Source organism: Homalodisca vitripennis, chromosome 6, assembly GCF_021130785.1.
Source record: "Homalodisca vitripennis isolate AUS2020 chromosome 6, UT_GWSS_2.1, whole genome shotgun sequence".
NCBI lineage: Eukaryota > Metazoa > Arthropoda > Insecta > Hemiptera > Cicadellidae > Homalodisca > Homalodisca vitripennis.
Window position 1 is genome coordinate 86,087,809 of NC_060212.1, and position 26,733 is coordinate 86,114,541.

The following is a 26,733-nucleotide window of genomic DNA, read 5'->3' on the forward strand; positions in this document are numbered from 1 at the left end:
AGGATCCCACAGGGCTCAGTGCTTGGCCCCGTATTGTTTTGTCCTATTCACAAATGACTTACCACAGTACCTCCAAGACTATGCGTACAGTGTAATTGTATGCTGACGACACAGTGCTGCTAACAGGAAAGAAAAACACAGAAGACCTGGAAATTGACTCATATATTGCACTGAATGTGGCTGCTGAATACTGCATAAAAAATGACCTTGTACTTAATGAGTCTAAGACAAAGCAGATTGTTCTGGGAAGAAACAGAGAGAAAGTCTCTGAACTCCCCAACATCACAGTGACCAGCGAAGTGAAGCATCTGGGGATCATCATAGATGAAAAGCTATCCTGGAATGGACACCTGGATAGGCTTTTGTCAAAGACTGAGCTCAGCCATCTTTGTAATAAGGAGGATTAAGACCATCAGCACTCAAGCAGCCAGCAAAATCGCATTACTATGCACTGTTTGAGTCACACCTAAGGTACGGCATTGTGGTCTGGGGAGGCTCAACAGCAAGAAATATACAGCGTGTACTGATCCCTACAAAAGAAAGCCATAAGAACAATATCTGGGCTAGGCACAAGAGACAGCTGTAGACAGGCTTTTAAGGACTTAGGGATCCTCACAGCACCCTCCCTTTATATCCTAGAGACAATACTTCATGCCTCTTCTCGAAACCTTCCAAGACACTATGATAGGCATGCTTACCCAAACTAGAAATGCCACAAAACTATACATTTACCTCTACACAGGTCAGCACTCTATGAATCAAAGCCTACATACGCTGGAGCAAAATTTTTTAACAACCTCCCAGAAGCACTGAAGAGTATCAGCCGCAATCTGCTTAAGAAGAGACTGACAACCTGGTTGCTGGACCAATCATTCTACAGCCTGGAGGAGTTCCTGAATTGGAGAGAACATTAACCACAACTGCCTAACCTGGAAACTATTATTGACAAATTGTAGAATGCTTATACTGTTTGACACCAATTCAGATCTTGATGATCTTGTATTAAGTTCTATCCAATAAATCAATAAATCAATAAATCAATAGACAATAGACAATAGACAATTTTCTTTATTTCACATATTCATAGAGAACAGTACAATGCGTCAATACATGAGATAGTTAAAGAATGTTAATAGTTGAGAGTTACAGGATTTAAAAATTCTTGAATAGAGTAGAAAGGTTGCTCCTGGAGCCAGACTGTGAGATGTTTCTTGAGGTGGCGTTCTGGTTTTTCTCTGAGGTGGACTGGTAGTTGATTGTAGAGCAAGGCTCCCTTATAGGAAGGCTTGCTTGTAAAGAGTGTTAGATGGTGAGGCGGCAGAGCAAAATCTGAAGCATGGCGTGTATTTTGGTTGTGTATGTCTCTTTGTCGGGTTTGATTGGTGAGAACAGCATGCATGATTGCCTCTTGCATGTAGAGCGCTGGGGCCGTCAGGATCTTGAGTTCCTTGAAGGCATCACGACAGCTTTCGAGGTAGTTTAGGCCTGCTAGACATCTTATTGCCCTTTTTTGAAGTTTTAGGATTCTTTGCAGGTTGGTAGCAGATGTTCCGCCCCAGGTCACAATTCCGTACCTGAGATGAGATTCAAATAGTGCGTAATAGGCTATCTTTGCAGTTTCCAGATTGCTTGTGTGTTTTACCCTTCTTATTACATAAGTGCTTGAAGAGAGTTTTTTACAAAGTAATTCTATGTGTGCTTTCCATGTGAGCTTTGAATCCATTGTAATGCCCAGGTATTTGACTGTATCCTGAGCTGCAGTTCCAGGGATTGGTAGAGGTAATTCTTTGTTTTTTGTGGTGAAAATTAGCTGTATTGTTTTTTTCTCATTAAGGGCAAGGTCATTTCTTAGGCAATATTGTTTTGTGTAACTAAAAGCAGTGTCAGTAGTTCTTTTCAGGGTTTGAATGGATTTATTTGCTATGGTGAGGACTGTGTCATCTGCATACATTGTTGTTTCACAGTATTCCTTTAGGTAGTCTGGAAGATCGTTTGTTAGGAGGAGAAATAGTACCGGCCCCAGTACTGACCCTTGTGGTACTCCTCTGGCAATGCTTGTCATGTCAGAATAGATTTTTTTCGCTTGTTTTGTTCTTCATGCTCAATTTCAACTATTTGCTTTCTGTCACTTAGGTAACTATGGAACCATTCTCCCGTCTTCCCATTTATCCCTAGGGACTTCATTTTGTTAAGGAGATGGTCATGGTTAAGGCAGTCGAATGCCTTACTGAAGTCAAGAAACAGGCTAGTGACTGCATGTCCGTTGTCGAGTTGGTCAATGATGTACTCCGTTAACTGTATTAGAGCAGTAGTTGTTGACCGTCCCTTTAGGAATCCATGTTGCTGGTTGGTCATTAGTTTGTTTTGTTCTAGGTAGGATAATAGCCTATCTAAGACAATTTTCTCATAGATTTTTGAAAAGGTTCAAGATCGGTCTGTAGTTCATTAAGTCATTCGTTGATCCACTTTTATGTTTCGGGTAGACCTTGGCTATTTTTAGCATAGTGGGGAATATTCCTTGTTGAAGCGATTTATTTATTAGAGCAATCAAGGGTTTAGTGAGTTTAGTGAGTATCATGTATGTATGTTAAATTTTCAACCAATAAAAAGGTAATGGAACTTTTTTATAATGATGATTGAATTTTCTAGACTATAAACCAGTAACAATGGTCAGAATTCATAACAGTCACTTCTTGATTTTTATGAGTACAAAATTAATGTTAAATATATTTTCTGAATAGAGTGTAATGCACAATAATAATAATTTCACAAAGAGAAAAAAACTTTAGCAAAATTATTAAAAAACCTAAAGAGTATGCTGGAATTTTTTTATTAAAAAAAAAAGAATAACAAAAGAAGAAATGTGTAATTTTTTACCATAACATGTAACTTCTCTGTTAACACATTGACAGTCACTGCTACTATCCCGGCTGTCCTAAAGTCGGTATATGACAGGTGTTGCGGGAAGGTATTAAGCATATCTTCTGAGTATAAGGGTGGTATACATTGGTGTTAACAACACAATGAATTTTACTTTTATACCAATGAAGTTACGAGTAAAACTGAATGTTTTTAGATATTCAAGTGAATTATGAAGAGTGCCAATAAGATAAAGATTAACGTGCAAGATATCAACAATTATTCTATCTTGGTACAATCTCGTCAGTCAAGTACAATCACAGCTGAAACACTACTTCCTTACCATGTCAACAGAACCACAACTAATTCTGTTTTAATTAAATACTGTTGCTTCTACAATCAGCAAAACATCTATCATGCAAAACCTATTATGACCAGTTATTGTGAAATGTTTTAAGGACTTTCTAAAGATTTCCCACTCTTCCCCTTATACCACTAAGTAAATTTAAAAAGCAAGTAGATTTTTTTTTACTGAAGTAGGTTTTTCGAGACCTGCATATATATTTTGAAGAAAACAGGATTTTTCCGGACATTTGCCACCATTCAGTGAAATAACAAATCAGTAGCACCAGTAACAAAATTGTGTATCACTGAACAATGGCAAATGTCCGGAAAATCCTGTTTCCTTCTCAATCCTTCCATTGTCAAAAACATACTTCAGACAAAGAATATATATTTTATTCATCAGGGCAAAATGTGGCACTTTAAATATACTAGACCAAAATGAATCTAAACAGACTGAAGTACTCTTAATATGCTTTCTGACCAAAGTAAGCTTCTCATTCCTATGTGTGTATATGTCTTCTTCATCAGGACAATAAGGCAAACTCAACTGTGACACAGGAAATATGTTAGGCCAGAAGTAAATTACTTGGGCTGGAAGTTGACGCTTTTTAACCAAAGTTGGTTACTGTATATGTTTGTATGTTTTTTTATCAGAGCAAAGTTATCTGTGATGTAAAACATAATTAATTCAAATTAGAAATGCTCCTACACATGCAAAACTTAATACAAGAGCCAGTCACAATTTCACTTAACATCTGATCCTCTTAACCGTAAACACTGAAATAATATGCCTGATTTATGCCCTTCTGTTAAAATATATCATAGAGCACTCCATGATATTGTATTAAATTATCAGTGCTTTCTCACGAAAAAGGCTACAGATTACAAATTTGAAAATTGTGTGAGAAGCCACGGATAACTGCTAGTTTTTTTATATGATTCTACTGTTTGTAAATGATGTAACGATTTTGTTACATAGAGGTTCGGTTGTGCACTAGTGGACAATGGGCAGATCAACCTGAAAAACAAGAAGTATGAACAGGACTACCAACCGTTGGCAGAAAATTGTGATTGTAGTACATGTCGCCACTACACCAGAGCGTACCTGCACAGTATTGCCACTCAGTATCCTGTTTCCTGTCACCTGCTGACGGTTCACAACATAGCTTATCAGGTAACTAATAGCTCCTCAAAACTATTTAATTCCTTAACTGTCCCAACCACTGTTTGACTACACCAGACGGTCATCATATCTGTATGTGATAATGAGCAATGTACAAGGGTCGTTTTTTGTTTATTTTTTTAAATTTTATTTTGTAACACATAATTTTACATAATGATGGCCCCAACAAGTCAACATGACTTATCGGTGAGGTCCATAATGAAACTTAAAAAAAAGCAAGTTACAAAATTCCATTATAGTTTCATTAATTATTGGTTTTGCTCAGTTTAGTTCATGCTTTTACAAGAAAATGTTATGTTGCTCTTTGTGTGGCTGTGGTGCTTCTATAACTCCAGATTTTTAAATATTGGCATTTTCTATAAAATTATGGGGATAATACATACATTATTCAGAGTATAAACAAATAGTAAATTATATAACTGGATAGCAATATATAAAATATTGCCCATCAACAAATAGCATTCTATAAATAGTTAAATATAAGCAACAAATCTCTAAACATTCAACAACAATATTAATAAATAACAATGAACCATCAAACAACAACAACAATAACAATAATATGTAACATTATATACATCCTAGTTTTTAACAAAATCTGATTGATCGCTGAAGTAACTAAAATTTGCCCACTCGTTCACTTCATTTGTCTATGCATGTGCGTGTGTGTGTTTAGATGTTAGTCTAAATGTAGCCTAAGCTAAGTAGTCAGCTCATTTTGTGTTGTGGTAATCCATCTCTGCACTGCCTCTCTAAAAACCCTGAAGTTTCTCAAGCTTTCAATTTCATCTGGAAGTAAGTTAAAATAATATGGAATATAAAGCTCTGGCAACCTCTCACCAAACTTTGTGGCCATTCTCGGTATAGAATATTTTGTGGTGAGTCGTGTGTTGAAAATCCTTGTCCTTTTTATTTTGTGTCCATTTTTATTAAAATTATCTATAATATTTCTGTATATATATAACTGTTTGGGATTCATTAAAGTTTTAACCATTTCATTGTTTCCAAATAGTATTATCAAGCATCTATTTTGCAAATTTTGTATAATGTTTAAATGGGATGTAGCAGCTGCACCCCAAATACCAATACCATATCTAATGTTAGATTCCACCAGCGATTGATATGCAACCATCTTTATCTTATTATTGGTAACTTTATCACTCAACATACATATAGCAGCAACACAAGGATTGAACCTTTTATGAAGATCGTAAATGTGTTCATTAAATATCATTTTCCTGTCTAGTCAGTCCCAAGTATTTGAATTTTTCCACTACCCTTATATTATCACAGTTACAATTAACGTTAATATTAGATCTATGTTGACAGTCACAGCCATGTAACTTAGCAATAATTTCTTCATTGGCTGACATGTTCTGGGGGCAAAAATGCATCATGGCTGTCTTCTGTCCGTTTATAATAAGTTTTTTATCATGTGCCCCCTTTTAGTTAAAATTTTAAAATCTCTATTTAGTTTCTCAGTTGCACTGCCTAATTGTCTATGTCCACTTATAATTACTATATCATCAGCATAGGCTAAAATTGTGCAATCTGTTATCTGCTCAAATAAACTATTTAAATAAATCAAAAACATTATTGGTCCAAGTAAACTACCTTGAGGCACTCCTAATGTTATGGTTTTTAATTCACTATATATTGATTTATATTGGAGTTTTGATGTGGACATACATTTTATTTTGAAACCAACACTAAAAAAGAGCCAAAATGGGGGGCATAAACCTGATGCTAAATAGCATGAAAATAAAATAACCTACTTCTATAAAAATTGACTTAGAAAATATTTGAGTTATGTAACATGTTATAACATTGTGTAAGGAATACACAATTAATAAATTATTACAATTAGACTAGGATTAGGATAGTCCACTCTTTTAGTTCTGGTCTATTCTTAAATTCCTTAGTTCCAGCAAATTATAAAAATAAATAAGCCAGTATGATACATAGTAAAATACAATATCTCATTATATTCTGTTATATTTCCATTTTGAAATAATGTAAAAAATAACATCAAACTATAACATACATAAGATATTGGAGATAATATTCTTCATTCAAATAAATGTTAACTGAAACTAAAATAAAGATAAATTAATTAAAATTGCTAGTACTTTTAGAAATGTGGATTCTAAAATTATTAACTAACTAAATAATTTTTTAAAATTACATTTTATAAAGAATAAAGTAATTGTCTCATTTATGCGTGTTAGGTTCATGTCTTGTTATCACATATATTCATTTTCAACTTTCACAGTAAATTTTATGTTTTTTAAATATGATTCAAACCAACTTAAAAATATTCCTGTTATACCTATTCCTTCAAGTGATTTTAACAGTTCTTTGTGTTTAATTATATCAAATGCTTTACTTAAATCAATGAATAAGGCGAGTGCATGGCTTCTACTATTCATAAAACCATTTACTTTGGTTGCAAATGATTTTAAAGCGTGTTCAGTTGATTTATTTTTTTGAAACCCATACTGGTTGGGGTTCAATATGTAGTTTTCTTTCAAATATTTATTCAGATAATTCGAGACATACCTTTCACATATTTTTTCGATGGTTGGTAATATAGCTATAGGTCTATAATTACTAAACTGTTTCTTATCTTTACTCTTATATACTGGCCTTATTACAGAAATTTTTAGGCTATCAGGGAATACTCCATTTTGTAATGAGGTGTTTATCATTCTAGCTATCACGTGTGCAATTTTTTCAGAAACATATACAACATCTTTAGCTCTAATTTTGTCACTACCTGGGGACTTAATTTTTATAGTATATATTATATCCTTTATGGTTCTATAACTGGCAACGGGTATATAAAGATATTTATTTACATCATGATCTGTATGGCTTATCTCGCTATTTGGCCTATGGGGGCATGTATGTGTTAGGTTTACAACTCCATTTAAAAAGTAGTCAGCAAAACCATTCACTATATCATATTTGTTCCTTGTCTTGCTCATAGCATCCATTATGACTTCATATACGTTTTTCTTTTTTTTCCTTCCAAGCAGTTCATTCACATCGGACCATAATTTTGTGGTATCCCCTTTAAAATGTTAAAATTGTCGGTTATAGAAACGATTTTTTTATTTTTAATAGTATTATTAACTTTATTTCTAAAATGTCTATATATATTCCTAATTCTCAAATTAGTCGGGTCACCTTTCCACAACAATAGCCTATCTCTCTCTTGTGTCATTTTAATTAAATGATTATTCATCCAGGTTTTCATTCTTTTAGGTCTAGTGATTTTTAGGTTGACCTCCTTTTTAATTAAACAATCATTATAAACTGAAATAAATTTGTTAGTCAATACTTCAAAGCTATGATTTATGTTAACAATTTTATCTGCTCCTATCAGCTCATTCCAATTTACTTTGTTTAATTTTGATTTAACTAGGGCTTCATTGTACTTGTAAACATGCTCTCTTCACATCTCTCCCATTCTAGTTTCAATGTGATTGGATAATGATCTAACATTTTTGACAAGATGATTCCAGTTTGAATTAGGTTTGCGTTGCTTCTCATATATATATATATATATATATATATATATATATATATATATATATATATATATATATGGTCCAGACATGTTGCTGTTAAATTACCCGCTCTCACCTCTTCTTGAGTGTTACAGAATATGCCTCTCTGTAATCCTAAGGTCGACAAAACAGTCTCATACTGCAGTGTGCCATACATATTATCATTTATGTCTATGTTGGTATCACCTTTAAATATTAAATTGCTGTATGATTGTAATCTGGTTAATACTGTTTCAAGTTCATTCAGTGTTGTTGTTGTCTGTAAACTGTGTGGATACAAAATTTATCTGCGGATTGTGTACTTTTAAATTCTAATTCCAGTGTTAAGGATTCATAAGAGTTTCTATGAAAATTTATTGGTGTGTATTGTAATTTTTTTGAATTGTAAAAAATCATCAACCCTCCACCCACTTTATTATGCCTTAATTTGTAAATCAGTTTATAATCCAGGTAATCTAAACTGAACAAATTTACTTCTGATTCATTACAAAAAATTTCGGATAATATTAAAACATCAAACATTTTTATACCCAAGTTAAATTTCAACTCAACTTGAAGACTATCCCAATGCTTCCTTAAAGACCTAATATTTACATACATTACAGTGATATTCTCCTTTCCAGAAGTGCCATTATCAATTGATGTTTAGAAAGTAAGTTGCTTTAATAAAGAAAAATACGCATAACCTCTACAACTTTTGAAAGAACAAATCTTAAACTGATGAGTTTATCAGTTAAGAGCTTTGGTACCCATTAGACATAAAATTTACGATATCCAAGTTTCTCACCCACAGTTTACCAAGCTAGAGTTTACAATAAAAACTACAAAAACTGTTGATTGAAATTTGTCATTTTTGACCAACGTAGAATTACAAATTTATTTGAAATTTAAATGAAATTGGATACAGATATACATGAAAGAGTAATAGATTTGTGACAAATGGGATGTAATTTCAAAGTCAGGATCCTTTACACTTAAGGAGCAATACCCAGAGTTCAGTGGAAATGTAGCTAAACTCAACATCCATACCCAGTGGTTGTAGATGCAGTTGAATTTTCATTGTCAATTAGATGAAGTTCCCTATTATCTTGTCTGCTGCAAACTACAATATTCTGTATCAGTAGAAATTGGATTCTATCTATCTTGAACCGAAAGGCAATTTTCTTAAGTCAACCCAGCAGGGATCACTTCTGGCTGGTTTATACCTTCCAGTTGAACCCACCACTGGGCACAGCAAAAACCGATGTGTCACTTCAATCTGGGCAACCTTATGGATGTCCAGGAGCGGCACATCACTAACTGCAAATTTTGAGATTCTGGGGTTCATTGGCAATTCAATAGGTCTAGTCTACTGTGGGAGATGACTGTTGGAGTTGGTGGGGTTTGTTCCCTAACCTCAGAGGTTCTTGCTATCCTCAAAAAGGGTTTGCCACCCCCCCCCCCCACCTACTTTGACTGGAGAGGCTGGTTCAGAGCTAGCCTCCCCTTCTTCCGGGGAGACATGACTTTGAGATGTAGTGCCCTAATTTCTCCTCATGGATCTCGATAGGAGGCGGTCCCTACTCCCTAACCTTAACCATCCTGAATATCCTGTCACTCCGGAAGCAGCGCAAAGGTTCTTACAGGACTAAGTGCAATTTATAAGCTTCTTGTCCTAAGAGAACAAAAAAAAATTCTAGTGGGTTATAGATTATGGATTCGGTTTAATTATTTGGATTTATCTCTACAACCACTGGACCTTTTTATTTGAATCACTTAGTCCTAATTACATATTCACAAGGAATTTTCTAAAAAAACTGTAATAAATAAATTTGTAAAGCAGTATGTTAAATGTGACATATAATTTTTTCATGAAAGTAAATACGCATTTCACAATCATGTGTCTTGGAAACTTTCCGAACAACCCTAGTACTTTGTTCTAATTCAAATTAAGCCTGAAACAAAGTATGGTAAACTAAAGTACTGCAAGATAGTATAGAAAAGTGAATCGCTGTAAAAATATTATAGTAACTTATAAAAATACAAAAGTAAACCATCATAGAGAAGTGAGCTATTAAGTTGGTTAGTGTTATACTAAATTTTGGTACATTTTGGTCGATTGGTTGTTACAACATTAACCTTTTTACTGCCGACGTTGCGATTTGTTCGAAAACTGCCGACGTGCTTATTTGCGCACGCTGCCGTTTGTGCAAAAATCGCCGACGTGCACTATAAAAGCCGTCTCGTATTTGTTTTATACTGGTTTTCAATGTTGTCCAAATGCATCGAAATTCAGCTGTGTTATTCATTACTATATGGATAACACACAGAAAACAGGTTTTATAATCTATGGAAGCCATTTTTGTTACTGAACGTCTTTTGTTATAACTCGAGTTTGGTTTGATGAGGTTATGGTCGATCTCGTTAGTCGTGAGTTCCACTTGTGTTGTTTCGTGTTTTACACTTTATTTGACATTTGATTTTAATGCATACCTTATATATAAAAAAAACAATTCTGGTAAACAGATGACACGATTGCAGTTTACAACAGCTATTGTGGAAGAACTTGCTACCAATTGGTTGAGGGAGAAGAGCGGTGGTCCAATTTTTGTAGGAGGCGGAGGTGATGCGCAACCTCAATTTGGACTTGAATCTCTTCCTGAAAGAATGCTAAAAAATTGCAGTGTTTGTAGTAAACAAAGTACAAGTACTGGAGGGAAGAGGAAGAGAACCAGGACTGTCTGCAAAAACTGCAAAAAAGGTGTTCATCCCACATGTTTTGGGGAACACAAGTGCTAATCAGCAGGCCTATGAACCTAAAAATGTATATATAAATTTTTGTAAATATTGATCAAAGTGCCTTTTAACTTTAATTTTCTATTATATATTATATTTTCATATCAATGGACAGTGATTTATGTATTATAAAGTGATATAGTGTTATCAATAAGTGTTATCTTGAAATTCGAGGATATTGCACCAATTTCAAAAATTCATCACAGCTTCAGTATTTTTCAAGGTATGTTCCTAAAACTTTTTGGGAATGTTTATACATAATTACCATGCAATAAAAATTATAATTATGGTGGTGGTTTAATATTTAAATATAGTTGTTAAAGTGCAAACTCAAAAAATAATTTTTATTTATTTAAAATTTTTGTTTCATGACATAATATATATATTTTTTAATGACAGAAAATGTTTAAATTATTTTTTGTAGCAAATTACAACTTATAAGGAAAAAAACAAGATAAAGTTTATAAATTTATGATAAAAAATAATGAATTCATGATTTTTTTTTTAATCATTTTATTTTAGTCAATTTCAGCCCAGCATTTTTAGCAAGTCAGTAAAATTAAAGTCTGGCATTTTTCAACAAACTAAAAAAAAAGTGTCCGGCAGTAAAAGGGTTAACTAACCAATCAGCGGATATTAAGTTGGTTAGAGGATTAAGAATAACTGCCTGAGCAAGACGTGTGTTTTAGTAATCAGCTGTTTTAAAATAAACAAAAATCTCATAAGATTGAAATTTTGGAAGGCTTAGTCAGATGGGTTTCACATTTAGAGTGTAAGAGTCTTCAGTTGATACCTAATATTTATATAGAGAATAATTTTCTGAAATCTTCACACAAAAATCAAGAAATAATTTTGATATTGATGTGAACTGAAATAAAACTGGCCAAAGTCAAGCTTTGAAATGATTCAGCAGATCATTCTTCATCAACAATAAGATTACATATATCTTACACATATATTTATTTTCAGAGCTTGACCTTGACCTTGACCTTGCCTTGCCAGTTTTTTTTTACTATGTTCATATTGTTGTTAATTTGTTGCATATCGTAATATTGGCGGAACCAATGTTTGGAGGATTTTAATTTGATTGTTAAAATTCATCCACATTGGATATATGAATACTCACCCTGACAGAACTGGGTTGTACTACAATCAATGATCATATTAAGAGTCACCGAATTTGTTGTGAACATATAAACTTAATATTCAAAATACATGAACAAAAAAACAACATAACATGAAAAAGACAGTTAATAGTTTATATGTCTAAGAATTAATTAAATTTATCTTATTACAGATGAGGTTGATGAGAGGAATGAGGGAAAGTATCAAGGCTGGAAAATTTCCCGAGTTCGTACAGGACTTCATGGACAAAATGTACAGTGATGGGCAATACCCCAAGTGGGTGATAGATGCTCTCTCAGCAGTCAACATACACCTGCAGACCAGGCCGCAGGAGCATACAGAGACATCCAATAAAAAACCATGTACTGAAATATCTGTAAGCTGAATTAGTAAACTATACATTCATAAACAAAATTGTTTGTATCTTTACTGAACCAAAAATCTTCAATTTGAAAACAATATATTGAGAATATTTGTTACTTTCTTTTAATAGATATGGATTTTTTATCTTGTTTCTTTGTTAAATTTTTATCCCTTGATCCTAAACTTAGGACTTGTTATCAGGAAACAAAAATTGATTCAGAAATTTTTAATGACTATTTTATTAACTCTGTAACAATATCAAATGTAAATAATGTAGCGAGTAACTGTAATATAGCTGCCATCCAGTTTTTAAATAGGTATATATCTAACATGAATACCGTATTGAGAATAACGTTTTCCACTGGAAGCAGATTCCTTCAAAAGATGTGCTCAAGTATGTTTCTAAATTGAGTTCATCACAAAGTGAAGATGTTTATGGTTTCTCCAACAAAGTAGTCAAAGAAATAATAGATATTATTCTAGAGCCCTTAACACTTCTTTTTAACATGATGCTTGAGCAGAGTGTTTTTTCCAGATATTCTTAAAGTTGTCAAAGTTGTACCTATTTTTAAGAAAGGAGATAAATTGTGCCCCTCTAACTATCGCCCGATATCATTAGTTCCTATATTTAGTAAGGTCTTTGAGTGCTGTATAAAAGACCAACTGTACAATTACTTTGCTGAGGGAGAACTACTATGTAAGGAGCAGTTTGGTTTTTTACCTGGTAAAAACACTATCAAAGCAGTTGAATCAGTTGTTGAAAAAATCTTAAGAAGTTTTGAATGTAAAGATATATTATCAGCCACTTTAATTGACTTGTCGAAAGCTTTTGATAGTATATCTCATGATCTGCTTTAAAAAAACTTCATTGTTACGGTATACAGGGTAAAGAATTGAATTTAATGACCTCCTATCTAAGTAATAGGAAGCAAATGGTAGCTCAAGGTTCTGACGTATCAAAGCTCAAATCAGTTCAAATGGGTGTCCCTCAGGGCTCGGTCCTGGGGCCTTTTTTGTTTATTGTAGCTATGAATGATTTTGCTTTTAGTGTACCCTGTATGTCCATTTTATATGCGGATGATACAACTTTACTCAATTCTGGTAAAGACCTGATTAGCTTAGACTTGGTGCAAGGTAATGCCATGAGAGTAGCTTGTGATTGGTTTAGAGCAAATTTCTTAAATGTAAACAATAGTAAAACAGAGAATATTTATTTCAGTTTAAGAACTGCTGTAACAAGTGGAAGTAAATCAGTTAAACTGTTAGGGGTACATTTGGATGACAGGCTTAGTTGGGATACTCATACAAGTAGTCTATGTACAAAGCTATCTAGGGTAACATACTTATTACGTAAATTAAGTTTATGTGTAAGTAGAGAAATGTTAATAACATCATATTTTGCCTTTTTTCACTCACTCTTGTTATATGGAATACTTCTTTGGGGTAATAGTAGTGGAGCCCAAAGAGTTTTTTTGTGGCAAAAGCAAGCTCTAAGATTGATTAAGAATGTGAAGGGTAGGGAATCTTGTCGCCCGATTTTCAAAGAGTTCTCCATAATGACAGTACCATTTATGTATATACGAGGGGGTACCCAAAAGTAACCGGAATTGTATTGCTGGCAGCCGGCAGCGTGTAGTACACATTCCTGCCGCTAGACGTGTGTTGCGCAACCCATTGCGAGCTCAGTGACCCCAGTTCCGTTGTCCTAGTGCATTCTGTTCGTTCGTAGTGACTGTTTTCGCTAACCCTGTTTTGTTCTTGTTTCATTTTTTGTCATGGCAAGTTTAAGTGAACAAAGTGCAGCTGTGAAATTTTGTTTTTTACTTGGTAAAAATGCTGCAGAAACTATTTAAATGTTGAATACAGCTTACAAAGATGATGCTATGGGGAAAACTCAGGTCTACGAGTGGTTCGCTCGATTTAAAAATGGCGACATGTCGATTGAAGACAAACCTCGTTCTGGACGTCCATCAACCTCTCGAACGGACGAAAATGTTGAGAAAATTCGTGAACTTGTGCTCACCGACCGTCGACAGACAATTGAGGAACTATCAGAGAGTAGTGGGTTAACTTGGAGCTCGGTTCAGCGAATTTTAACAGGAGATTTATGACTGAAAAGGGTTGCTGCCAAATTTGTTCCTCGACTTCTGACTGACCATCAAAAGGCACATCGAGTTGAAACTTGCCGCCTTCTAAAAGAACATCTCGAAAATGATCCCGATTTTCTGGAAAAGGTGATGAGTCATGGTGCTATGGTTATGACCCAGAAACGAAGCAACAGTCAAGCCAATGGAAGTCGCCATCTTCACCTCGTCCAAAAAATTGTCGGCAAGTCAAATCAAACATCAAAACCATGTTGATTTGCTTTTTTGATGCTAAAGGCATTGTTCATTCTGAGTTTGTTCCTCCAGGTCAGACTGTCAACCAAACATTTTATTTGGAGATTTTAAGAAGATTGCGCAACAGTGTTCGCCAGAAAAGACCCGATTTGTGGCAGACTGGAGACTGGTTCTTCCACCACGACAACGCACCGGCACACACAGCCATCTCAGTTAGGCAGTTTTTAGCCAAAAACAGCATGGTTCCGCTGCCCCACGCACCTTACTCGCCTGACCTCGCTCCATGCGACTTTTTTTTATTTCCACACATGAAAAGAGACTTGAAAGGTCAACGATTTGACAGCGTTGAAGAGGTTAAGAAAAAAACGAAGCTCGAGCTTGCAGCCATTTCTAAAGATGACTACAAAAAATGTTTTGATCAATGGAAATACCGTTGGGACAAGTGTATTAGTTGTAATGGAGATTATTTTGAAGGAGATAAGGTCGTATTGTAAAAAATTTGATAATATATAATTTTTATAAAATAATTCCGGTTTTTTTTTGGGTACCCCCTCGTATATTGTTGCTTAATGAGAGTTAAAGAAAATCTAGACAAATATGAGGTGCGTCAAGACATCCATAACTATAATACAAGAGCTAAATATATGTTAAATTTAATACCAGTAAGACTTGAAAAATTTTAAAAAAGTCACTGCTTTATGGAGGTGCAGTTGTTTAATAAATTACCTGATAGTGCATGGACAACGAGTCTAAATAAATTTAAAATAGTTCTTAAGAATTGGTTTAAGGTTGCACCTTTTTACTCTGTGGATGAATTCTTAGTCTGTGATACAAGTACCATAATTTTCTGATAGTCTGTTTTAAATGGTCTGATACAGCTTTTTAACTATAAATGTTGTTTTAATTTGTACTGTTTATATGTTAGTTTTAATTGTACCAGTTTGAAATCTTTTAATTTAAGCTCAGCATTCTAGTCAAACTATTTTAATTTGTTATATTCATTTGTCAATGTAAATTTTGTGATAAATTATTCATTTGTGTTTCCTATTTGTAAGTATTTAAATTTTAGCACTGGTGAATATTTATTATGCAATTTTTTTTATAGTTTGAGCAAGTAAACCACTTATGTATAAACTTACTACAGAAAAAAAATATTTATTACTGTGTTATAACCACCATAGAACTTTAATAGATTATATTTATATTGTCTGACAATGTCTATTGTACCTTTGTGTATTTAATAATAGAGCTTCTTGATTCTTGATTCTTAGCAACTGGGCCTCGGAGGTCTGACTATCTTCAAACAGCAACTCTATTGAAAAGCAGTATTTTGCAGTCAAACGTTATACCACTGGATGCTTTAAAGAGCAAAAGTCTTAACTCTTTTAAGAAAGAAGTAAAAGAATATTTGTAATCATAATTAATTAGTCTTAATAATTTGATTTCTAGAGATTGTAATATTATAATTGAGAAGAGCTGTCTTGAAAGGTAGCACAATTAAGAAATTTATTTCTCACTAGGAATTGTAATTTTAATTGGTGTAATTTACTTTTTACAAGATTACAAGTGTGTTTTCCATGTAGATAAATATCTGCACAATCTATTGCGTCAAGGCAAATGCAGAATTTTCATATGCACATTAGTCAGTATTGAATATTTTTTATGGATATTTCATTGCAAATGACTAATTTGGAAACATTGTAAATTTAAACCTAGCTGCTTTCTTTTGATATGCTTGCAATTCTTGGCAAATGACGTGTCCTAATGAAAATCAGTTAGCAGAAAGTCTTACTGTGAACTGTGGAACTCTTATACCTACACTGGATATGTCATGTACAAATTTATAGAAAACCAATAAATCAAATCAGTCTTTATTGCCTTTGAACAACATACAATATTTTATAGCAACAGTCATTAGCCTATCTCCTCATTCACACACAATCATACGTACAAAAAGTTCCTCATCCAGACAAACATGCAATGCCTATATCAGATCCTGTTAAAACGTGTTTTGATTTTAATTTCCCAGGCGGCTTCCCATGAACTTACCTACCGTGTAAAAAGCACCTGACACCAATAGGCGTTTAAGACGAGATTAAAATTTTTTGGGTATCTGCCAATGTTTTAAGATCCTCAGGGAGCCTATTAATCAACCTAACTCCAGCCTGCGATGGCAAATTATGAGACGCCACCGTTCGATGGGGTTGACTGTGATAGTTGTCCCTGCCTCTTGTCTCGTACTGGTGAATGTTCCCTCCCTGAGCCAATGTGTTCTTTGATTTACAGAACACAGCCACCTTGAAGATGTAGAGGCAGGGCAAGGTCAGTAAACCAAGCTTCATAAAGGCATCCCTGCACGACTCCCTTCTCTTTAATTTTGAAATGATTCGTACAGCTTTTTTTTGAAGGCAAAACACTTTCCAGTTTGTTGTTTGCACAGCTGCCCCAGAGTCTTACTCCATATGCAAGGTGCGGATAAACAAAGCCAAAATAAGCCATTCTCAGGATGTCGTGAGAACAGTGTTTTGCCAGATTCTGCAAAGCATACAAACCTGAAGTTACTCTGGAACAAACACTTTCAACATGATTGTCCCAGGTCAGACCTTGATCTAGGTTCGTCCCTAGGAATTTGATGGAGTCAGATTCCTCTAAGAGATTGTCATCCACCAGGACACCAGGTCGTGCACTACCTTCACGCTGTCTCAGACAAAAATCAATTGTGTTTGATTTTGAGCCGTTTGTTTTTAAATTTATTTCAGAAAAAAAATTGGCTACATGAATTCACTGTAACAAATTAATTAATTTCAAGCTCCTGCACAGAATTTGCAGTAATGCAGAGAGTCGTATCGTCAGCATATTGAATCACCTTTCCATTCTGGATCGATGAGTTCAAATTGTTAATGTAAATATTAAAAAGCAATGGCCCAAGGATCGATCCCTGAGGGACGCCATTTGCCATTTTCCTGACATGACATTTGAAATCTGTACACACTGGTCTCTATCCTTCAAGTAGATCCACCTGTGTGGCAGACCCCGTATTCCACATGTCTCTAACTGATGCATCAGTGTCCCATGATGCACGCAGTCAAAAGCCTTAGAGAGATCGAGAAATATGCTGAGCACCTTATCCCGTCTCTCAAAACCATCGACAACAACATCCAAAAGACTTAAAACCGCATCAATTGTTGATTTGTTTTTACTGAAGCCGAATTGTTCAGGACACAGTATGTCAAATCTTTCCAGAAAACTTTGTAGTTGATTCAAAAACGCCTTTTCAAAGATTTTGCTGAAAATTGGCACAGTTGCGATTGGGCGGTAATTTTTGGTTTGATGAGGATCTTTTTTCTTAAAAATCGGGGCAATTTTTGCTGTTTTCAAATCATCCGGGGAAACTCCAGATTGAAATGAAGAGTTTACCACTTTTGTTAGTGGAGTCAAGATATGCTTGGAGCATTTTTTGACTAGCCACATGGACATACCATTGTTGTCACAAGATTTCTTTGAATTTAGTCTTTGCACAATACCAGTCATATCAGCCTCATCGACAGGGGTCAAGATCATAGACGATATACCAGTTCTCTACCGAGATTGCGGGAGAGGGGTTCAGTGAAGCACGGATCACATGAACCAACTGAGGCAAAATATTTGTTAAATTCGTCAGCAATTTTTTGAGGGTCATCTAAAAGTTGGTTTTCAACAAATAGTGAACATTGTTTTGATTTTTGTATAGGATGTTCTCGTTTTACGGATTCATTAATTATTTTCCATGCTGTTTTTGAATAGTTCTCAGTATTCTTTAATAGTTTGTTTAATTCATAGGCTTTAGCAGCTTTTATAACTTTCTTATATATTCCTCTATAATTTTTTTAAAATCTTTGGAAATTTTCATTGTTTGTATTAATAAAAATGTAGTGATAAAATTTGAGCTTTTCACGAGATGTGAGAATACCTTGTGTAATCTAAGTATTCTTATGTCGCTTACTGCGTACTTTGAATTTTCTGTAAGGACATGAAATATTTAAGTAATTGAAAAAGCGTTCATTAAAAGCATTGTACATTTAATTTGGACACTGAATGTTACTTAAAAAATTCCAACTTTCTCGCTTAAGGCGATAAATTAACTAGTTAATATTTTGAGGGTTTAGAGCTCTTTTGACCGTAATTTCTGTAGGCCCAATCACCGGATCAAGTCCATTAATCACAAACTCCTGAGCGAAGTGATCAGAGATGGCAGGATTGAACACAACAACGTCAACTTTCGGGATGTTGGTGATAACGTTGTTGATGGTTGTACTCGTCGTGGTACATACTCGTGTAGGAGAGTTCACTGACCAATTTAGACCAAAAGATTGAAGAAAATATTCTGCAGCCGCCGGGTGTGGGGATCAGTCCAGTGTGTTTATATATAAATCGCCAATCGAGAGAAAATGTTGATTGTTTGAAAAAATTAGTTAGCAGGCTCTCTAGTTTTTCAAAAAAGAATGAAATACAACTTCCGTTGTTGTTTGAACGGTATATTCCGACAATATTAACTTTTTTGGATGAATTTAAATTGATTTTAATACCAGCAGCCTCAAAATCAAATTCCAGAGTATGAATTAATTTAATTTTTTTCAAATTTCAAGGGGGTTTTTACAAAGATTGCCACACCACCTCCCTTAAAATTGGAACGAAGGAAAATATGTGCTAATTCATAATTTTGTATTTTGAAAAATGCTGATGTTTCGGTTGTAAAACAGTGTTCTGATATTGCAATAATATCAGGTTTTCGCTCATCGCACATGAGATCCAACTCTTCTAACTTATTGGTAGCGGATTGAGCGTTAAGGTGAATAATTTTGAATTTCAAAATTTTTGGAAAATTTTGAGTGGTTTCTGAAAACGTGTTTAACAATTTTGATGTTCTTGATCAAAAACACGATAAAAAGCGTAGTAATACAACTAAAGAACAGTGCAACAACCACTTGGCAACAAACTGCCTAGTGAGTGGTCGCTCACAGCTGACTAGCATAGAGAAACGAAGCAATCTACTACGTCTTATTTATTATATGTTCCATACCACCGGTAATATACTATATATAGTAAAGAATATAATTTAATTAGAAAACACGATTCTTCACAATCTTTTTGGTATATCATAAGTGATAATTTAACTATGTTTTATACTACATAAATAATCTTTTGTGAACGTCTGTAAATATGGACACGAAGATTTTATACAGATACCAAGAACGTTTATATACATATATATATATATATATATATATATATATATGGATGTTGGGATTGAAAGGGTTAAAATGCTTAGCAAAATCTTCACTCATTTTACTATTGCTTTTAACCCCGACCATTATATCAAATGATGTGCCATATGTATGAATTATTTGTCAATTTCTGGTTTTTTTAAACGCTTAAGCTATTATTATGGTCATGATTCAATAAATGCCTCGTAAAACATAAATAAATTTGTTTTTTATTATATAGTGAAGACAAAAAATGCAAAACAAGTGTTTTGGTTCTGGTACACCTATATAAAAAAATCACTGATTCCATCAACTTCCATCCAAGCCAACCATCGTTAATTTATAGTGGGCTCACCCACACTTCATTGACTCTCATAAGTGTACATCAGACGTCAGGTGCGGGAATAAAACCCATAACTCCAAGACTAACTCCGCCCTCCGAGAGTAGTGCCTTACACCTCACAGCCATCCTGACTTGATGTCTTTCATGTGCAGGTAGTTCACTTAGTGAGTTCTCAATCACAGACTGACTGATTTGGTAAAATAATAAAAAGTGCATGTCCACACTACACAGACGTTGACTCCATTTTTACGATGCTCGTAAAATACAGACATCGGGGTTAAAAGGGTTAGCTCAGAAATCACCATGAAACCAAGAGGCAGAAAAGTTACAGATTGTTTCATACCTTTGGTTACAAAGAGTAACTTCACATGGTGTACGCTGAGGGGGTGAAGGTGAAATTTTCAAACAATTCATTCTTGACATATTTTAGCAACCGTTATAGCTATCTGGAAGCCCTGTTACTTTTTTATTATTAGCCTGTTAACCCAATGAGGAAGTATTTATTGAGGCCTTTGCAAATACTGATAGTAGCAATTAAATTGGGCAAAAATGAAAGTCTTTGGTCAAAGCTAAAACAAAATCCATAAAAAGAGTCTTCACCACTGTCTTTACAGTAAAATCTTCATTTAACATGCGGGATATTATATTTGTAACAAAATTATTATTTTAAGAAATTGTTAACTTTGTAAATCTTCTTATATCAGTTTGTAAAACAAACATTGTTATTATTTTTTAGCAACTTTATAACTAACTTTATCTAAAATATAACAGTTTTTTTACATAAATAAAACTTTTATGCATCTATCTAAAAATAAAATAAGAAAAATAATGATATGGTGATCAATTTAGTGCTGCTAGTAACAAAACAAAATTAAATTCATTTTCCTTGTAGTTAAACAACCCGTGAAGACCAGCAATACTTGCAGGCATTTTCAAAACTAGAAGCACTCATAACAATAAAGAATTAGATGACGAGACCAGCTCGTAGCTCGGCATTCATTCTAGACCGTTCTGTACGAAACCAGCTCATCTGTCTTCCCCAACAGGCGGTACTGTGGGAACTGGTAAAGTTGTAATTTATGATCTTTTCCCACCGTGAGTATGGACTTTGGGTACTATTGTGAAACAAATGGATTTTGTATTCTTAAAAGCTATTATTATGGTCATGGTTCAATAACTGTCTCATAGAACATAAATTAAGTGGTAGTAATAGGCCAAAAATTGCAAAATGGGTGTTTTGTATCTGGTACACTTATATAAGAAAATCACTCATCCTATACATTTCCACCCAAGCCAACCAACATTAATTTAAGCTGGGCCTTTACCGTAGACCAGTAACTATCATAAGATTACACCAGACTGCAAAAATCACTAGCGTCAGGTGCAGGAATCGAACCCGCGACTCCAAGCCTAACTCCCGCGTCTGAGAGTAGCGCCTTAGTCCGCACAGCCATCCTGACTTGATGTCTTGAATGTGCAGATAGCTCACTTACGATATCCGCTGTTGCTTTTCGAGTTAACTGAATTCCATATCAGTTCTAGGGTTAATGGTAAAGCAGTTTGCTCTTGCTGTGTGAGGGTTGTTTATAATAAAGGTATTGAATGTGATGATACTTGTTTCTTTTGGTTCCACCCAGAATGTATAAGGGTGAGTTTAACTGAATATAAAACTTATACTAATTATACAAGCATGAAATGATTATGTGGGAGACTTGTTCATCCTGCAACTAACCAGAATACAACTATATCAATTAGTATCTCACATGTATTGAACAGAACAAAATCGCACTTTTAGGTACAAAAAAGAAATTCAGGTCAAAGATGGCTGATAATAAAGGAGGTATGGAGTGTGGCTACCCTATCTTCACAATGCTCTAGCCTTGAACTAGAATCTGCTGCAAAGAACAGTATTAAAACATTAAAGGCCAGGTCTTATCAAAATCGGAAAGAAAGCTTGAATCAAACTAAAGCTCTATGTGATGTCATCATCTTTAAAGTTCCTGAATTTCCTAGTTTGAAGCAGGAAAGAAAGAAATCTCATGATAAAGCTAAAATTATTCATAGTATTACTAATACATACATATGACTTAAATATTCTCAGTAGTTAATAGGTAGTTCGTACTTTTTAGTGTAGGCAACAGCATGGAAGGTTAGGGCTTCCATCCTCTGAAGTTGGTGCTTACTCCTAGACAAAACGAATTTGGAAACTTTCAATTGTTCAACTCTCAACAAACTAGGCAAGTCCAAGATCAAGAGAGGGAAAGAGTGATGAAATTAAATTTCACCTTTAACTTAAATGAACATACGAAAAAAAATGAATAAAAAATGCCTTCATTAAAGAGGCTGAGTTAGGGCTGTACTACTCAACCTCAACAACAAACGTTACTGATCTTAAAATAAGTGCTGCGTTTACTGCCCAAAGCTTAGCCACGAGTGATAACTGTGCTAATCTAGAGCTGGAAATAGAAAACATAATATAATGCAAATAAAATAACAAAAAACCCACTACTACAGTCCTGTCTTGGTCTTGATGCGTGTCTGTGAACCATCGCAAAAGTGCGCTCACCTAAAACTGCTCATCACTATTAGCCTCCTCTACCTTCTTCTTCTATGGGGTGGCCTATTGCCATGCACTTCAGTCTCAAGGCTTTTTGTGCACCTAAGAAGCACACCTAGAGGCTGACCAGTCTACGATTTGAGCAGTTATACAAAAACAACTGAACAGGTCCTCCTGGGGAAATTCGCCACCCTTGTCCAAACTACCAAAAATGGCATACCACTCCTTTGCTATTGCAGGACAGTCAAAGAGCAGATGCTCAGCAGTTTCCTCCTGCTCGTCACACATTCTACAGATCAGTTCCTCCCAAAGGATGCAGACTGTGAAGATGCTTCCTCAGGTGATCATGTCCCGTAATCAGACCCATAACCCGACAAGACATTGATATACTTTGCGAGGATCAGACGCAACCCTAGGCAAAGGCAACTGTAGAACCATTCTGCTCATTCTCAGACCTGGATGCAGACTCCACATTCTCTCATGTTGAATGTAAACCTATTTCGAGCCAGCACCAAAGGATTCACACCTAGAAATTCCACAGAACGATTGAGGTCCCATCATATTAGACACTGCCCAAGTTGGCCAGAGCATCAGCTCTTTCATTCCCAGAGATCCCCTAATGACCAGGAACTCAACAAACAGTCACATTGTTGATCTAGCAATCAAAGAAACAACTTGAAAGCAATTCCAGACAAGTTTAGAGTTGAATACACAAGAGTCCAACTCCTTCAATGCTGCCTGGCTCTCTGTGAAAATGCTAATCTTCTTACTCCTGTGCCGTAGATGAAGATTCTCACGAACACACTCCATAATGGCTACAACTTCTGCCTGAAAGACTGTGGGATAAAAACTCATAGGGACCACCAACTCCCTACATGGTCTCACCCCCACAATACCGGCACCTGTGGCACTATTTGTTTTGAAGCTGTATCAGATCATCTGCAGAGCATTCCCCTCAATCAGAATGCTAATTCTGCAGTGCCTCCTACAACCCGAGGCCGACCAAAGTCCTGCCTGCTGAAGATAGTAAGGACTCCTCCTGGCCATAACCCGAATGACAAAATCCTTTAGGGAACTGTCTAGAGCTGCACCTGGTACACTTGGAAAAGCCCCAGTGATAGCGATAACCCTTTCCGGATGGGGTCCCCAGTCCAGGATCCTATCAAGGATTATGCCCAGGTACTTGATCACAGACTTTAACTCAATAGAAAAGCCTCTCAGTAAGAATGAACCAATACCCTCCAAATGACGCGCTCTTTTAAATGCAACCACGGCAGTCTTGGTGGGGTTGACACTAAGGTCTATCCTATCGCACAATTTCCCCACCACCTTCAGAGCAGCATTGGTCAGTTCTGTAACTGTTGTGTTGAACTTACTGCTCACAAGAATCACGTCATCCGCGTATCCCTGCACAGACAACACTGCTGTTCAAACACACGAGTACGTAACTCGCAATTAGGTTTCACAGAAGAGGAGAAAGGACGCCACCCTGGAGACAGCCCCTCGTGTCCTTGCACTGATGCTTGCTCCCATAAGAATGGTGGTAACCACCCCGTCTGAGAGTAATGTCCTTATCCAGTTACATATTTAACCATCAATACCACGTCTCAAAACCGCATTGACAATCGCCAGAGTGCCTGTATTATCAGAAGCTCCTTCGATGATACAGAAAGATACCTATGGCTACTTCATTCACTGCCAGTGCCCTCTCAATCCAGCTTGATGCAGGGCTGAGTAACATGATCTTCCTGGAGTGTAAGCATCCTGATTTGGACGTAGAGAACTTATTTTCTCTACCTTACTAATAAAAATAATTATATTTTGTGTCTGGTGTATTGCTTTGTGATTCTACTTGCTATAGTCTAAGACACATTGCAGGTGCTTGTTTCCTCAAATTGTAGTCACAGAGCAGTTAGCTGAATCATGTTAATGCCTAGTATCTCTGTTTTTGTTTCTTCAGTTACTGTAAATATGTGTTAAACAATATCTAAGGAAACCAGTTTTGAGTACCCTACATGTACACATTTACAACTGGGTTCATTAGGTAAAAGTTCAAAATGGTCCAAAATAAACTTAATTGTTTTGATTTCGTTCTTACTGTCATCTAAAATAAAAATTAGACAATACTATTTGTCTAGTATTTGGATCACATTGTGACAGCTGATAATCTTGCAAACGTAAAATACTGGAACACTGTGGCACATAGCATTCTGAGACTGATAACCTGTCAAAAATATTAACTATCTTTACAGTAAATCTATTTTCTTTTCATAACTTTTAACCCTTCAACTGGTAAAGTAAAACGTAATGTACAACACTTTTTCCCACAATGAAAGAGTATGTAATTTTCAATACGTCATCTGCCATATGTAATGTTGTGAACAATTTTCATTCAAATCGAAATAAAATTTATATCATTGTAATCTGTAGATTCCACACTTTTTTTAATGGTCAGACTTAATTTTATACATAACAACTTTCTTTATTTTTACTGACCACTAAAAGCTTAAGTTGTCACACTGTAAAATTTTGACAGCTGTTGCTGTTCAGAAAGCTGGATTCTGTTCTGATTAGTTTTTTTATAAGTAGACATTTTCATAATAACCATAACAACCCTAATCTTTTGTTATTTTAAATTTTTAAATTGAAGGTGTTTAGTGATTTCTATTGGTTGCAGAAAATATGTTTTAGAAAATAAAAGTTTCAACTTCGGAGCACTATACATACATGAATAAACCCAATTTTGATTTCTTTTACAATACACTGTATTTTATTTTGAATAAAGTTATTTATATAACACTATGTTTTGTGTAGTAACTGATATTGCGGTTAATTTTTGTTTAATTCTGTGCAAGGGGTTAAAAAGCTGGGCCAGTTAAGTTAATGATATAAAATAATAGTTAGTGATATAAAATGCATGCCAGTTCTACAGTTAACCCTTTGCGATCGTGAGGCCACAACCATAACCAAAACTTATCTCTCGCTCAGCTCGGATGGTGAGTCAGGTGGTGGTTCTCTCAGCACAGTGGCCGGCTGCGTTCTGCATCACCACTCTGCACCTGCGTAACCATCTACATTACTTTGACTCGGATTTAAATGGCATTATTTGACCTTCAGCTCTTTAAATAACTCGGATTTAAATGAAATTCTAAAATAATGTATAAAGTTTATTAGCTTCAAGGTTGAATCTTAATCAATTGGTTATTTATTATTTGCTAAACGAACCAAGTAATATGTAATTTAAGTTATAGGTTGATCTGTTATGATAGTATTGTTATTTGCAGGATAAAAACATAGTTTCAAGTAGGTCTCTAGTATCAACAAAATATGAACTTGTTGAGCTTGATATTTTGAGCTTCGCTTTTACCAAATGCACTAGTATTTTAATAAATTGATAGGATGCACTATAGCAGCTATAATGACACTGACAGTCAGATAAAAAAACCATTCTGAATGATGTTCACTATGGTATGTGCTGCAAATAGAGAAATATTAATTTAGTTACTTATTTGACCGAGAGATTGTAGCACTTTCTAATGAGCTACACGTAGTGGCCTGAGCAGCTGATGAAGCAAAACATCTAGGGCCACTAGGTAAGGCCTGCCAAGCCGATAAAGCAAAACAGGGTAAGGCCTGCCGAGCTGATAAAACAAAACAGAGTAAGGCCTGCCGAGCTGATGAAGCAAAACAGCGAGGGCCACTAGGTAAGGCCAGCCGAGCCGATAAAGCAAAACAGGGTCAGGCCTGCCGAGCTGATGAAGCAAAACAGCGAGGGCCACTAGGTTTGGCTATGTCTATGTTTTAATTCCAAATAATGTACATGTCAAATTTCTCCAAATCTGTAATCTATGTTTGATGTGATTAAGTATAAAAAAAATCCAAACATCTTCACAAACTTCAACATTTATAATATTAAATTGGATTATAGAAATAAAACCGTCTTATTGTTCAAGAATTTTTAATAGATAAAAACATATATCACTTACCAATGTATTTAAATTAATATCTACATTGTATTTACTTATCAAC

General features: G+C 35.0%; 1 protein-coding gene across 1 annotated transcript in view; it reads left to right on the forward strand.

Moving 5' to 3' along the window:
• The window catches only part of LOC124364506 (queuine tRNA-ribosyltransferase catalytic subunit-like), a 60,848-nt gene extending 48,477 nt beyond the window's left edge, over positions 1-12,371 (forward strand). The window contains exons 8-9 of the mRNA XM_046820048.1: positions 4,184-4,378; positions 12,032-12,371. Coding sequence (XP_046676004.1) covers positions 4,184-4,378; positions 12,032-12,244 — 408 coding nt within the window. The 3' untranslated portion in view covers positions 12,245-12,371. The remainder of the gene's footprint in view (positions 1-4,183; positions 4,379-12,031) is intronic.
• The last annotated feature ends 14,362 nt before the right edge of the window (positions 12,372-26,733 follow it).